This window comes from Macaca mulatta, chromosome 10 (assembly GCF_049350105.2).
Source record: "Macaca mulatta isolate MMU2019108-1 chromosome 10, T2T-MMU8v2.0, whole genome shotgun sequence".
Lineage (NCBI taxonomy): Eukaryota > Metazoa > Chordata > Mammalia > Primates > Cercopithecidae > Macaca > Macaca mulatta.
Window position 1 is genome coordinate 34503074 of NC_133415.1, and position 16461 is coordinate 34519534.

General features: G+C 50.4%; 1 protein-coding gene across 37 annotated transcripts in view; it reads right to left on the minus strand.

The window, feature by feature from the left end:
• SLC25A18 (solute carrier family 25 member 18) overlaps positions 1-15312 on the minus strand; it is a 28237-nt gene extending 12925 nt beyond the window's left edge. For 12 of the 37 annotated variants that reach the window (XM_077950927.1, XM_028828008.2, XM_077950926.1 and 9 more), the window contains exons 1-2: positions 15101-15312; positions 10630-10692 (exon numbers count right to left, since the gene is read on the minus strand). In XM_077950927.1, the coding sequence (XP_077807053.1) occupies positions 10630-10692; positions 15101-15129 (92 nt within the window). In that variant the 5' untranslated portion in view covers positions 15130-15312. Of the gene's footprint in view, positions 1-7610; positions 8516-10104; positions 10693-10807; positions 10939-15100 lie in introns of those variants that run through there. The other 25 variants (XM_028828018.2, XM_077950939.1, XM_077950935.1 and 22 more) reach the window with 6 other exon arrangements.
• Positions 15313-16461: the final 1149 nt, after the last annotated feature.

Genomic DNA, 16461 nt, shown 5'->3' on the forward strand with positions numbered 1-16461 from the left:
GCACTTTGGGAGGCCGAGACGGGCGGATCACGAGGTCAGGAGATCGAGACCATCCTGGCTAACACGGTGAAACCCCGTCTCTACTAAAAAATACAAAAAACTAGCCGGGCGAGGTGGCGGGCGCCTGTAGTCCCAGCTACTCGGGAGGCTGAGGCAGGAGAATGGCGTAAACCCGGGAGGCGGAGCTTGCAGTGATCTGAGATCCGGCCACTGCACTCCAGCCCGGGCGACAGAGCCAGACTCCGTCTCAAAAAAAAAAAAAAAAAAAAAAAAAAAAGGAAGGGGAATGAGAGAGCAGGATACAGCCTGCTGAGGCTGGAGGAAAGGATGTCTGGGGCATTTTGGACAGAGGCATGGGAGTGGCGCCAGAGGAAGCAGATGGGATGGGAAAGGATTTTAAGAGGAGTTGCTGGGAGGCCAAGGCGGGTGGATCACGAGGTCAGGAGATCGAGACTATCCTGGCTAACATGGTGAAACCCCGTCTCTACTAAAAATACAAAAAACTAGCGGAGTTTGCAGTGAGCCGAGATCACGCCACTGCACTCCAGCCTGGGAGACACAGCGAGACTCCGTCTCAAAAAAAAAAAAAAAAAAAAAAAAGAGGAGTTGCTATGAACTAGGAATCCCTTTCATTGTGTCTCAGAACTACAATAAAATACTTAAGATGGCCAGGCGTGGTGGCTCATGCCTGTAATCCTAACTCTTTGGGAGGCCGAGGTGGGCGGATTACCTGAGCTCAGGAGTTCAAGACTAGCCTGGGCGGCCGGGCGCGGTGGCTCAAGCCTGTAATCCCAGCACTTTGGGAGGCCGAGACCGGCGGATCACGAGGTCAGGAGATCGAGACCATCCTGGCGAACACGGTGAAACCCCGTCTCTACTAAAAAAATACAAAAAAACTAGCCGGGCGAGGCGGCGGGCGCCTGTAGTCCCAGCTACTCGGGAGGCTGAGGCAGGAGAATGGCGTAAACCCCGGGGGCGGAGCTTGCAGTGAGCTGAGATCTGGCCACTGCACTCCAGCCCGGGCGACAGAGCCAGACTCCGTGTCAAAAAAAAAAAAAAAAAAAAAGACTAGCCTGGGCAACGTAGTAAAACCCTGTCTCTACTAAAAATGCAAAAATTAGTTGTGCATGGTGGTGGGCTAGTAATCCCAGCTACTTGGGAGACTGAGGTAGGAGATTGCTTGAACCCAGGAGACAGAGGTTGTGGTGAGCTGAGATCACACCACTGCTCTCTAGCCTGGGTGACAGATCAACTCTGTCTAAAAAAAAAAAAAAAAAAAAAAAAAAAGGGCTGGGCTTGGTGGCTCACGCCTATAATCCCAGCACTTTGGGAGGTGAGACGGGCGGATCATGAGGTCAGGAGATGGAGACCATCCTGGCTAACACAGTGAAACCCCGTTTCTACTAAAAATACAAAAAATTAGCCAGGCGTGGTGGCAGGTGCCTGGAGTCCCAGCTACTCCGGAGGCTGAGGCAGGAGAATGGCCTGAACCCAGGAAGTGGAGCTTGCAGTGAGCCGAGATGGTGCCACTGCACTCCAGCCTGGGCGACAGAGTGAGACTCCATCTCAAAAAACAAAACAAGGCCGGGCACGGTGGCTCAAGCCTGTAATCCCAGCACTTTGGGAGGCCGAGACGGACGGATCACGAGGTCAGGAGATCAAGACCATCCTGGCTAACACGGTGAAACCCCGTCTCTACTGAAAAATAAAAAAAAAAAAAACTAGCCGGGCGAGGTGGCGGGCGCCTGTAGTCCCAGCTACCTGGGAGGCTGAGGCAGGAGAATGGCCTGAAACCAGGAGGCGGAGCTTGCAGTGAGCCGAGATCGCACCACTGCACTCCAGCCTGGGCGACAGAGCAAGACTCCATCTCAAAAAACAAAACAAAGCAAACAAACAAACAAACAAAAAACACTTAAGATGCTCCACGGTTACTTTTTTGACTATTAAACTGTGTTTTCTGAAATTCATGTGATCTTGTTGAGAAACCAACCTACATTATATTCCTAATTGACAAGCGGAAGCTACAATTACAACAGCTTCTGAGGAGGGGCCTGCTTCTTTTTTTTTTTTTTTTGTGAGACGGAGTCTCGCTCTGTCGCCCAGGCTGGAGTACAGTGGCCAGATCTCTGCTCACTGCAAGCTCTGCCTCCCGGGTTCACACCATTCTCCTGCCTCAGCCTCCCGAGTAGCTGGGACTACAGGCGCCCGCCACCTCGCCCGGCTAGTTTTTTGTATTTTTAGTAGAGACGGGGTTTCACCATGTTAGCCAGGATGGTCTCGATCTCCTGACCTTGTGATCCGCCCGTCTCGGCCTCCCAAAGTGCTGGGATTCCAGGCTTGAGCCACCGCGCCCAACCGCCTGCTTTTTTTTTTTTGAGATGGAGTTTCGCTCTGTCTCCCAGGCTGGAGTGTGATGGCGCGATCTCGGCTCACTGCAACCTCCGCCTTCCGGGTTCACGCCATTCTCCAGCCTTAGCCTCTGGAGTAGCTGGGACTACAGGCAGGTGCTACCACGTGCAGCTAATTTTTATTTTTGTATTTTTTCCGACCTCAGGTGATCCACCTGCCTCAGCCTCCCAAAGTGTTGGGATTATAGGCATGAGCCACCGTGCTAGGCCGGAATGGGGCTGCTTTAACCTTAGAGGGGCGTTGTCAGGAACAGCTCTCCTGATGCTCTCTGCTTGGGCGCAGGCTGGCCCAGGCCCTGAGGGGCCTCTTCTCTCCGGTGCCCGGAAGCTGCCTTAGGGTCCCCAGCTCTCCCGCACTCCACACTGCTCTCCAGGCTGCCAGCAATTCTTTGCTGCCTCCAGCTATTTTGTTTTGGGTAAGAGAAGAAAGGAGGGGCGGGGGAGACAGCAGTCTTTCTCTTGGTGCTACACTAATCCATTCAGGAAGACATTTACTGAGTGCTGGGCACTGCTCCCGGTCTGGTGACATTGTAGTGCACAAAAGACACATTCTAGTTCTCAAGTTCCGCCGGGGGCAGTGGCTCATGCCTGTAATCCCAGCACTTTGGGAGGCTGAGGCGGGTGGCTTGCTTGAGCCCAGGAGTTCAAGACCAGCCTGGGCAACATAGTAAAACCCCATCTTTACAAAAACACAAAAAATTAGCTGGCCATGGTGGCCCAGCTACTCAGGAGGTTGAGATGGGAGGATTGTTTGAGCCCAGGAGGTAGAGGCTGCAGTGAGTCAAGACCATGCCACTATACTCCAGCCTGGGCAACAGAGCGAAACCCTATGCCCCCTAAAAAAAAAAAAAAAAAAAAGGCAGCGTACAGTGGCTCATGCCTGTAATCCCAACACTTTGGGAGGCCGAGGAGGGTGGATCACCTGAGGTCAGCAGTTCGAGGCCAGCCTGGGCAACATGGTGAAAACCCATCTCTACTAAAAATACAAAAATTAGCGGGGCATGGTGGCAGATCACGAGGTCAGGAGTTCGAGACTAGCCTGGTCAACATAGTGAAACCCCATCTCTACTAAAAATACAAAAATTAGTGGGACATAGGGGTGCGTGCATGTAATCCCAGCTACTCGGGAGGCTGAGGCAGGAGAATTGCTTGAAGCCAGGAGGCAGAGGTTGCAGTGAGCTGACATCACGCCACTGCATTCCAGCCTGGGCAACAGAGCAATAGTCTGTCTCAAAAAAAAAAAAAAACAACAAAACCCACAAATATTAGCCTGTGTGGTGGCGGGCGCCTGTAATCCTAGCTACTTGGGAGGCTGGGGCAGAAGAATCACTTGAACCTGGGAAGTGAAGGTTGCAGTGAGCAGAGACTGTGCCACTGCACTCCAGCCTGGACAACAGAGAGAGATTTTGTCTCAAAAAAGAAATAAAGAAAACAGTTTATATAAAGTAATACATTTTTAAAAAAGGACTTCAGTTGGCCAGACGTGGTGGCTCACGCCTGTAATCCCAGCACTTTGGGAGGCCGAGGCAGGTAGATCACGAGGTCAGGAGATGGAGACCATCCTGGCCAATACGGTGAAACCCCCTCTTTACTGAAAATACAAAAAAGTTAGCCGGGCGTGGCGGTGGGTGCCTGTAGTCCCAGCTACTCAAGAGGCTGAGGCAGGAGAATGGTGTGAACCCGGGAGGCGGAGCTTGCAGTGAGCTGAGATCCGGCCACTGCACTCCAGCCTGGGCAACAGAGCTAGACTCCGTCTCAAAAAAAAAAAAAAAAAGAAAAAAAAAGGGATAGGACACAACCGTTTCTGTCTGAAGCCAGGGAGTCCAATAATTGAGAACATTGTGACTGCTCTTATAACCACATTCCCTGCTGTTTCTAGAGCTAAATTACTACTTTAGAAACTGTGGGCTGGGCGTGGTGCCTCACACCTGTAATCCCAGCACTTTGGAAGGTTGAGGAGGGCAGATCACCTGAGGTTGGGAGTTCGAGACCAGCCTGACCAACATGGATAAACCCCATCTCTACTAAAAATACAAAAAATTAGCTGGGCGTGGTGACATATGCCTATAATCCCAGCTACATGGGAACTCGGGAGGTTGAGGCAGGAGAATCGCTTGAACCCAGGAGGTGGAGCTTGCAGTGAGCCGAGATGGCACCACTGCACTCCAGCCTGGGTGACAGAGCGAGACTCCGTCTCAAACAAAACAAAACAAAACAAAATTGTGGCTCCCTGGCTACTGGAATAGGGGTATTTAACAGATGCCAGAGAAATCAGGGACACCGTAATCCCAGGGCCACTCCACAGCATAGCTAGACAGACGTGAGTGTTTCCACCCATGACGAGCATTGGGCGGGAGCGTGTGCCTTCCTACCCCGAGGCTGTACCAAGCTGCTGCACATCCAGCCCCAGAAGTTCCCTTCAGCAGGCCTGTGGTAATCAAAGCCTGTGACTTGACAAGATTCCTGGCAGCAGTAAAGGCATGAGTAAACAGGCAACAAAGATGAAACCATTAGCCAGGCAAGGTATGAAAGGAGTCACAGCACCATGAAAACCCCAAACCTGGCACCAGGGCTGATAATTGCTCCCCAAGGCAACCCACAAGCCTACGTGTTAGTCACTCTACAGATATTTGTTGAGTGACTACTGTATGCCATTTGCAGTTCTAAGCAGCAAGGACACAGCTGGGGAACAAAGCAAGGCCTTGCCCTCCACAGAATTGAAATCCTACTGGTTCCAGCACTGATGGGAATAGACGTCTTCCTTTTTTTTTTTTTTTTTTTTTTTTTTGAGACGGAGTCTCACTCTGTCGCCCAGGCTGGAGTGCAGTGGCCGGATCTCAGCTCACTGCAAGCTCTACCTCCCAGGTTTACGCCATTCTCCTGCCTCAGCCTCCTGAGTAGCTGGGACTACAGGTGCCTGCCACCTCGCCCGGCTAGTTTTTTGTATTTTTTAGTAGAGACGGGGTTTCACTGTGTTCGCCAGGATGGTCTCCATCTCCTGACCTCGTGATCTGCCCGTCTCGGCCTCCCAAAGTGCGGGGATTACAGGCTTGAGCCACCGCGCCCAGCCCCTTTTTTTTTTCTTTTAAGAGACGAGTCTCACTCTGTCACCCAGGCTGGAGTGCAGTGGTGTGATATCGACTCACTGCAACCTCCGCCTCCCAGGTTCACGCCATTCTCCTGCCTCAGCCTCTCGAGTAGCTGGGACTACAGGCACATGCCTCCACGCCCAGCTAATTTTCGTATTTTTAGTAGAGATGGGGTTTCACCATGTTGGCCAGGCTGGTCTTGAACTCCTGACCTCGTGATCCGCCCGCCTCGGCCTCCCAAAGTGCTGGGATTACAGGCGTCAGCCACCGCGCCTGGCCGGGAATAGACTTGTAAAGTGACACAGCCCACCCCGCCACAGGGAAGCCCTTGTGTTCTCTCAACATAGGCCTGAAGGATCCCCGGCAAGGGGCGTTCTTGCAGCAAACGGCAACCGGGGCAGCCACATTGCCTGGCCAGGGCACTTGCTATGCTGCCAAAGAATTTGGTCAACAAAGGGACAGTTGTTCAACTATTGAGTCATTTAAGGTTTGCTGAATGCTTCAGACTGGCAGCCAATGGCCCACATTTCCTCACCTTCCTTTTTTTTTTGAGACGGAGTCTTGCTCTGTCACCTAGGCTGGAGTGAATGGCACGATCTTGGTTCACTGCAACCTCTGCCTCCTGGATTCAAGCCATTCTCCTGCCTCATCTTCCCCAGTAGCTGGGATTACAGGCGCACACCACTATGCCCAGCTAATTTTGTATTTTTAGTAGAGATGGGGTTTCACCATGTTGGCCAGGCTGGTCTCGAACTCCTGACTTCGTGATCTGCCCGCTTCGGCCTCCCAAAGTGCTGGGATTACAGGTGTGAGCCACCACGCCAGGCCTCCTCTATCATCTTTTCTGAAGGAATTTAGAGTGTATAAATCATAATCTAAGTGCTGGGATACAGAACAATGAGAAGACACACCTGAAACTCTGGAATCAAAGTGGGAAAGGACTAGGAAATCAGCCACCTGGACGACAGAGGCACCCTGTCACTGCTCGGGATGCAGCATCTGGCCATGACATTGTGTCACTGTGCATTGGGAAGACAAGTGCATTCACAATTCACATTCGATAACTGAATCATATTAAGAAGGAATTTGATATGTCTCTACTAAAAATACAACAATTAGCTGGGCGTGGTGACGCATGTCTGTAATCCCAGGTACTCAGGAGGCCGAGGCAGGAGAATCGCTCGAACCTGGGAGGTGGAGCTTGCAGTGAGTTGAGATCGCGCCACTGCACTCCACCCTGGGTGACAGAGCGAGACTCCATCTCGAAAAATACATATATAAATAAATAATAATAATAATAAGGGAGCATTGGCCAGGCACGGTGGCTCACGCCTGTGATACCAGCACTCTGGGAGGCCTTAGTGGGTGGATCATGAGGTCAGGAGTTCGAGACCAGCCTGGCCAACATAGTGAAATTCCGTTTCTACTAAAAACACAAAAATCAGTCAGGCGTGGTGGCACGTGCCTGTAGTCCCAACTACTCGGGAGGCTGAGGCAGGAGAATCGCTTGAATCCGGGAGTCGGAGCTTGCAGTGAGCTGAGATCTGGCCACTGCACTCCAGACTGGGTGACAGAGCGAGACTCCGTCTCAAAAAAAAAAAGAAAAAAAAAGCATAAGGAAGAATTTAGAAGCAGAAGGTGGGGTGTGCAGAGCCTAGATGTGGGCGTGGTATGAGCAGAGGGTTCAGGGAACAGAACTGTGGGAAGGAGGCAGCAAAGGCAGGTTAGGCCACATGCGGAGAGCCTGGGTGGCTAGAGACAGTATGTGCCCTCCTAAAAGGGCATTTTTTTGGTTTTCTTTTCGATTGGCATTTTCACAACATGAAAAGTGAATGTTTAAACGTGATCCTGTAGGCAATAACAAAACACTGAATACTTCTTTTTTTCAGGGGGACAAGATCTGGCTCTGTCGCCCAGGCTGGAGTGCAGTGGCGCAATCTCAGCTCACTGCAACCTCCACTTCCCAGGCTCAAGCGATCCTCCCACCTCAGCCTCCCAAGTAGTTGGGACCACAGGTGTATGCCACCATGCCAGGCTAATTTTTTAAAAACGTCTTTGTAGAGATGGGGTTTTGCTATGTTGCCCAGGCTGGTCTTGAACTCGTGTGCTCAGCTGATCCACACGCCTCCACCTTCTGAAGTGTTGGGATTACAGGCGTGAGCCACTGCCCGGCCACACCGAATGCTTTTAAGGGGGAAAATACCGCACTGAATGTGGTATGAGGACAATTATTCTGGAAGAAATGGGTTGAGGGCGGTCAGTGAGAGGCCAATGAGGAGACACTTCACAGTAAAACAATGACGTGGAGAGGGAGGGGTTAGGGAAATAGCCTAGAGAACAAGGGTTACTGGGAGAGAACTTCATAGAGAACAAAAAGGCCTGGCCTTGGTGACTGTCCAGGGCCAAAGGGCAGGGAAGAACCATGGCGCTGTCTCCGCTCTGCGGAATGAAGGATGCGAGTTAGGAACCGAAGCTGCCTGCAGGGAAGGAGAGAGATGGGGTCATGGGGGCTTCAGGAACTCTCTCCTCAGCACTGTAAGAACCCCTCAACGGTAGACACCGTGCTGCTGTGGCTGGCCCCGGGCTAGTCCTCCAGCGCCCAGGTGCTGCACGTCCAAGAGTATTTCTAGATACCGAGTCCTACCTCCTCACCACTCCAGACTCTAGTTTTCAAGCGTGGAGGTGGCTAAGGATGGTTTTGGCGTGGAGTCAGAAGCAGACAGTTTTGGGAGGAAGTGGGGAGGAAGTCAGAGAGGAGGCGCGTCACCGTCAACTGATCTCACCACCCAGCAGCACTCAGAGGCTGCTCCGGCCACCCCGCCTGAACCCCACCGCCAGAACTCACCTGTGGCCCACCCTGTTTTGCTAGAAGATAATGAGCGAACGGGAATGATCCATTACTTTCTGTTACTAATGAACATCTGTTCCCTTTCTTAAAGTGCTTAAAGTAATAGAAAAAAAAATTAGAAAATCCAGAAGGTACAGAAAATTGTAAAAGGTCTTGCTGTGTTGCCCAGGCTGGAGTGCAGGGGCATGACCTTGGCTCACTGCAGCCTCAACTTCCCTGGCTCAAGGGATCCTCCCGCCTCAGCCTCCTGAGTTGTTGAGACTACAGGTGTGCACCATCACGCCCGGCTAATTTTTAAAAAATTATTTGTAGGCCAGGCTCGGTGGCTCACTCCTGTAATCCCAGCACTTTGGGAGGCTGAGGCGGGCAGATCACAAGGTCAGGAGATCAAGACCATCCTGGCTAACACGGTGAAACTCCGTCTCTACTAAAAATACAAAAACTTAGCCAGGCATGGTGGAGGGTGCCTGGAGTCCCAGCTACCCAGGAGGCTGAGGCAGGAGAATGGCGTGAACCCGGGAGGCGGAGTCTGCAGTGAGCCGAGATCGCGCCACTGCACTCCATTCTGGGTGACAGACAGAGACTCCGTCTCAAAGAAAAAAAAAAATTATTTGTAGAGATGGGGTCTCGCCATGTTGCTATGGCTGGTTGTGAACGTGGGCTCAAGCAATAATCCCACTTCAGCCACTCAAAGTGCTGGGATTACAGGCATGCTCCATCACGCCTGGCTAATTTTTGCATTTTTAGTAGAGATGGGGTTTTACCCTGTTGTCCAGGATGGTCTGGAACTCGTCAGCCTCAAGTGATCTGCCCACCTCGGCCTCCCAAAGTGCTGGAATTACAGGCCTGAACCACTACGCTCGGCCGGAAAAGTGATTCTTAATACACTGTAACTGAGGATCATACTGTGAACAAGACACACTCTTTAGAGAAACGATACTAGCTGGTGAGCTGCAGGGAGGAGTGTGCTAGCGTTTTCCAAGCTCCCCAGATCACACCACTTCTCGCTCTTCCCATTTAAAAACGTCCCATTCCCTTGGCTTGACTCCTCTGGCTTCCCCTTCTGTGCAGCCAGTGCTAGATCGCCACCGATTGTCCCCCGGGATGCCTGAGAGCTCCTAACTCAGCTCCTTGCCTTCAGCCTTATTGCCCTCAAATCCACCTTCCGGACTGCCAAGTGGGTGAAGGGGCGCGGGGGCCGTTTTGGGCCTGCTGCCTTCCCGAGGCTCTCGGGTCAGGCTCCCACTCCAGTACAGCCTGCCCTGGTTTTCCTCTTCCTCATCCCTGCTTTCAGCTCTTGCTTTCAGAACACGTCAGTCTTGCATCTAAGTCTCGCACATACTGTCCCCTTCACCCAGGACACTCTTTCTGCATCCAAACCCAGTGATTTACAAATGTTCTCTGCGCTCCAGCTCAGACGTCACCTCCTCCCACACGCCTTTCCGGAGTCCCCCCATTCTTGGCTAGGAGCCCGCTGCTGTTATCCCATCCAATATTCAGTTGCAGCACTTACTGCATTACATTGACACTGACTTGCTTCCCCATGAAAATTACCGGTTATTTGTGACCAGCCTGGCCAACATGCTGAAACCCCATCTCTACTAATAGAAAAAAAAAAATTAGTCAGGCATGGTGATGGGCGCCTGTAATCCCAGCTACTCGGGAGGCTGAGGCAGGAGAATTGCTTGAACCCGGGAGGCGAAGTTGCAGTGAGCCGAGATCATGCCACTGCACTCCAGCCTGGGCAACAGAGTAAAACTGTCTCAAGAAAAAAAAAAAAGTCTCGGGGCAGTATCCTGGCCATGGTGCAGAGGCATCCAGTAAGCATTCTTGAATCAAGGAGCCACAATGACTTCCCCTCTGACTTTGCCGTCAGACCTGTCACAAGACTGCCGGCTCCACTGTAGGGCTGTGCTCCTTTCTTCCTGCTGTGAGGGGCTGGGTTGGGGGCCTCAGGGTGAGGACCACGTCCCCACCTATCTCCTTTTATTAGCAGAGCAAGGGTGAGTATTCCCAGGAATGAGCACCTCACTCTACTAGTCAGGAGCCAGCTCTTGACTTATTGCCGAGAAAATCACTTGCTTCTTGGCTTGGATGTTGCCTGGGATACCCCACAGTCAGGGGAGGCCACTTCCTCGTGCCCACCCCTTCTGACTCTGTCCAACAAATGGGATGAGTGTCCCTGTCCCACTGGCTGCTCTTCCCCTTTCCCCAAATGGTTTATTTGCTAGAATAGTCTTTACCTACCAACTCTTAGCTGGATGCAGACAGACAAGACACTTACCTGCTTTCGGCAAGAACCTCTGCCTTTTCTGGAACCCAGGATATAGTCCAGATTGCTGCTGAGCTGCGGGGAGAGGTGGCTTTCAGTGCCAGCCAGCCTGGGCTGGTTTTCCCTTCTGGGGTCGGTTTCCCTCCCTCTGCATCCCCCTCATCCCCGCTGCAGGGTTCCAGACTCTCACCGCACACTGCACCTTCAAATAGGTGGGGTTTGAAGCAAAACCCAAAGAGGCTACTAGCCAGTCAAGCCACGCTGTACCTCCCCAGGTGGCAAGCCGGTTGCTGTTTACTTGGTTGCTAATATGACTCGGACAAAAGTCCAGGCTGGGAAAAGATTTTAACAAGGCAGCTTGGGGGTGAGGGGAGATTCGCCGCCCACTGAGAGACCTGGAAGCCAGGGAGGAAGACAAACACTGAAAATCAATGCAATGCAAACACTTCTGCAAGACATTTGGTGCCAGAAGCAAATCCCTGCTTCTCAGTCTCATGCACTTTTCTTACTGCTGATAACCGGCTATTTCAATGATTCTGGGAGGCACCCTCCCTGCAGGAATACATTTTCTGTTCATTTTGCATGTATTTTGTTGGGGTCTATCATGTGCTCAGCTGCAGAAGGGCTGCAATGTAGTTTTGGCACATTCTCCACTCTTAAGAATGTTACAAGTGTAAGAAGAAGAGGGCCAGGTGTGGTGGCTCACGCCTGTAATCCCAGCACTTTGGGAGGCCGAGGCGGGTGGATCATGAGGTCAGGAGATCGAGACCATCCTGGCTAACATGGTGAAACCCCGTCTCTACTAAAAGTACAAAAAATTAGCCGGGCGTGGTGGCGGGTGCCTGTAGTCCCAGCTATTTGGGAGGCTGAGGCAGGAGAATGGTGTGAACCCGGGAGGAGGAGCTTGCAGTGAGCTGAGATTGTGCCACTGCACTCCAGCCTGAGGAACAAGAGCAAGGCTCCATCTCAAACAAAGACAGCCTGCTCACAAAAACGAAGAGGTTTGAATGGTTTCTGTGAAGATTCTGTAGGGCTTGGCAGGTGATTAAACAGGTCAGAGGCGGGTATCAGATTTGAAGCACGCCTTAGCAGAGGAAGATACATTATCTCCCCACTGAGTGTTAAAAGTAGGGGGTAGTAGGTAAGAAGACAGGGGAGGGAAGAGAAGTCTGGCAGCTGACATGAGCTTAAGGTGGCAGTTGCAGATAAGGGGGTTACAGTAGGCACCAGAAACAGTGGTGCAGTGCTGTGTCACACCCACAAGCATGGCTCAAAAAAATAGAGATCGGTGTTGGTGAGGATGTAGAGCAATTGGAACCCTTGTGCATTGCTGGTGAGAATGTGAAACAGGGCAGCCATGGTGGAAGACAGTATGGCAGGTCCTCAAGAAAGTAAACACAGAGGCCAGGTGCGGTGGCTCACGCCTGTAATCCTTGTGCTTTGGGAGGCTGAGGTGGGAGGATCACTAGAATCTGGGATTTTGAGACCAGCCTGGGCAACATCCAAGACTCCATCTCTTTTTTTGTTTTTCGGAGATGCAGTTTCACTCTTGTTGCCCAGGCTGGAGTGCAATGGCACGATCTCGGCTCACCACAACCTCCGCCTCCCGTGTTCAAGTGATTCTCCTGCCTCAGCCTCCCGAGAAGCTGGAATTACAGGCATGCGCCACCACGCCCGGCTAATTTTGTGTTTTTAGTAGAGATGGGGTTTCTCCATGTTTGTCATGCTGGTCCCGACCTCAGGTGGTCTGCCTGCCTCAGCCTCCCAAAGTGCTGGGATTACAGGTGTGAGCCAACACACCCGTCCAAAATTTTTTAAAAAAATTAGTCAAAAAAATCCCAAACAAAAAATTAGCCAGGCACAGTGGTGTGTGTAGTTCTAGCTACCTGGGAGATTGAGGAAGGAGGATCACCTGAGCCCCGGGGTTGGAGGCTGCAGTGAGCTATGATCATACCACTGCACTTCAACTTGGCAAGACCTTATCTCTATTAAAAAATAGAAAACTTGGCAGGGCACAGTGGCTCATGCCTGTAATCCCAGCACTTTGGGAGGCCAAGGAGGGCAGGCGGATCACGAGGTCAGGAGATCGAGATCAGTCTGGCCAACATTGTGAAACCCTGTCTCTACTAAAAATACAAAAATTAGCTGGGCGTGGAGTGCTGGAGTGCAGTGGCGTGATCTCAGCTCACTGCAATCTCCACCTCCTGGGTTCAAGTGATTCTCCAACCTCAGCCTCCCAAGTAGCTGGGATTACAGGTGCCTGCCACCACGCCTGGCTAATTTTTATATTTTCTGTAGAGATGGGGTTTCACCACGTTCGCCAGGTCGGTCTTGAACTCCTGACTTCAAGTGATCCACCTGCCTTGGCCTCCCAAAGTGCTGGGATTACAGGTGTGAGCCACTGTGCATGGCAAGGGTCAGCGTTTAGCAGGGCAGAGTTTCAGTTGCAAATGTTCTGGAGATGGAGGGTGGATCGTGATGGCTGCACATCAACATGAATGTACTAAACGACGCTGAGATGCATACTTCCAATAATACATTCTCTGTTACATTTTACCACCACAAAAAGGCAGGAAAGCTGGGTGGGTAATGAAGCTAGTAAGGTTACATTTAAACACAAATGGGCAGCAGTAGGGTATGAGGGGGAGGCGTTAGTATTAACGTGACATATAATCAAATGGCTAGGAAAGGACTTTTAAAACATTAGGCAAACTATGGGAAATAAAGTCTGGAAATTACATTGTAAATCATTTTAGTAATAAAAAATTTGGAACAGTGGCAAATAAATCCAATGGACAAAACAACAGCAGCAGGCAACATCCAACAGGCATTTGGAAGCGGGTGGTCACGGTACAGCAAAGAAACATGAATTAAAGACAGAACTGAGTCTGCACAGAGTGACAAATGAGGCCGCAGAGGCAGAAAAAAGATCATCCCCAGGGAGGGCTCCCAGGCTCAAGCGATCCACCCACCTCAGCCTCCTGAGTAGCTGGGACCACAGGTGCACACCATCAACCTGGCTAATTAAAAAAATTATTTTTTCATCCTGGCTAACACGGTGAAACCCCGTCTCTACTAAAAAATACAAAAAACTAGCCGGGCGAGGTGGTGGGCGCCTGTAGTCCCGGCTACTCGGGAGGCTGAGGCAGGAGAATGGCGTAAAAACCCGGGAGGCGGAGCTTGCAGTGAGCTGAGATCCGGCCACTGCACTCCACCCTGGGCGACATAGCGAGACTCCATCTCAAAAAAAAAAAAAAAAAAAAAAAAAAAAATTATTTTTTTGTAGAGGTGGGGTCTCATTATGTTGCCTAGGCTTTTTTTTTTTTTTTTTTTTTTTTTGAGGTGGGGTCTTGCTCTGTCCCCCAGGCTGGAGTGCAGTGGTGCAATCTTGGCTCACTACAACCTCCATCTCCTGGGTTCAAGCGATTCTCCCACCTCAGCCTCCCGAGTAGCTGGGACTACAGGCGCCCACCACCACGCCCGGCTAATTTTTTAATTTTTAGTAGAGACGGGGTTTCACCGTGTTAGCCAGGATGGTCTCGATCTCCTGACCTTGTGATCTGCCCGCCTCGGCCTTCAAAGTGCTAGGATTATAGGCGTGAGCCACTGTGCCCGGCCAACTTAAGTCCTTTAAAAAATTTTTTTTTACACTATATAAACTGTTTTCTTTCTTTTTTCTATGCTATGCCTCAGGTTTGAAGATGTTCAGCTCAGATTGCCTGCATCCAAGGACCAAAATGTAAATGTTAGGGCCATTCTTCCAGGTCAGTTTGCATCAGAACCACGCAAGTTGCATCTGTTGCTAGTTATGAGAGAGAGTTGGGCCTTTCTTCAGTTTAAGGTCTTAGGTGGGATGCCAAAATTTGCGTTTCTAGCAAGTTCCCAGATGATGGCCATGCTCCACTGTGAACATCACAATAGATCATGTGAGTGAGAATGATCAGAGCAGGCTGAGGGAGTGGGGAGAGGAACACCGTCACTTCTCCCAAGCTGCAGTTCCTGCAGATCTATGCTGCCTTTGGGAAATGTTTAGTATCACACTGAACATAATTACTTGTGCTGCATTTTCTGAATTATGCAGTTTTCATCTTAGCTTAGAGTGGAGCCAGGGCAAAAGAGGAATTCAAGTTGGAACAAGGAGTCCGAGAAGACGCGACTGCTGGACAGAACAGGGGATGAAGCCAGTCCCCGAACTGATGAGCCCGCAGCTCTATCCGAATTAAATGGGCTGAGAATACCAACACTCCACCCTCATGGTACAACTGCATTGCAGGGAGGAAGCAAAAACATCTTTCCTTCATCTGCTATCTCAGCTAAGCAGTGCACTCTTTCTAGCACCTCACTACAGTCCAGTCTTTCTGTATTCTGGATTCACAATACAGGTTTATTATGAACTCTGAGCAGAGGCTGTTTTTCTCCCTTTTGGTTTCTTAGTAACTAGGCAAAGTACAAGGCTCACGGTGGGTATTTAATAAATACTTACTGAAAACTTGCCTGTGAGTCGATGTTCATCTCAGTTGTTGAGGCACTCACGGGCCAGGCTTCACTTGGCTTTTCTCACTGCCTACTCAATTCCTCCTCAAAGCAAAACCCGTGGATATATCCAAGGAACTGGCTTCATGGCTTTTAAAAATTCTGTCCAGCTTTAACTGGCTAGAATAGGGCTCCTCATCCTTGTCATAGGCTGTCCAGAATGAAGTCCAAATCCAGGACTTGAGGAGCATGTCATGCTCTCCCGAACCTGCATAAGTCTCAAGAGCACCTGCATTGATATGCATGTCATGGATGTAGAAGGGGGCCGGGATTTCAGCGCACAATAGCCACATTTGGGGATTTTCCAGATGCCTTCGCTTTCTTGGCTAGTATTTTGCAGTCCATTTTGCACTGAAGGCTTTTTATAAAATTGCTTAAGGAAACTAGGGGAGTGAGCCTTGCTAGCAGAAAGGGGACCAAAACAGATGCACAGAGGTCCCTTAGAAGTCCAAAGGAACACCATGAGGCCAGGGAAACATCTGCAGGGTCAATGTAGAGAAATCAACAGCAGTTGTCGGGGAGGACAGTGAAGGCGGCGGCTGCTGCTGGGCCACCCAGAAGGAGAGGTCCCATGATACCTCTTGCATAACAACTGCATGACATAGGCCATTCACCTTCCAGGAAGATTCCAGGGTAAAGATCAGCCCCAAAATAGCCCATCTGGGTGGTTATTTTCTCAATTCTGTTAGTAGCACTCTCAGAGAATACAGAGTATAGCAAAACGGAGCCCACAAAGGGGCTGATAAAACTTGGGGTGCCTTTCCTTCCAGTAACACGAATTGGTTTAGAGAAAAAAGATGCTGATCTTTAACAAGAGAAGCACCTACGGATGTCTCCAAATGTCAAAATAGAAAGTTGATCGGAACTTTTGAGACTAATCTACAGTAACAGTGTATAGCTTCCTGTCCCCCTAAATCTTGCTGGAATAGCTTTTATGCTTATTGTAAGTAAGCTCACTGCGTAGCATTATCTGTGTAAGCTATGTTACCCAGGGCGCTTAACAAGTGTTAAATAGTAACAATTCCAAAAATACAGTCACATTTACACTGCCTACTACACTGTTTTGAAACAGGTGACCAGTGGAAGATGCTAACTTTTGGTGTATATATATATATACACATATGTATATATATATATATTTTTTGAGACGGAGTCACTATTTTGCTCAGGCTGCTCTTGAAACCCTGGGCTCAATCAGTCCTCCTGCCTCGGCCTCCCAAAGTGCTGAGATTATAGACATGAGCCACTGCCGCCAGAATGTTTGTTTTTTCTTCTGTTGTTGTTGAGACGGAGTCTCGCTCTGTCGCCCAG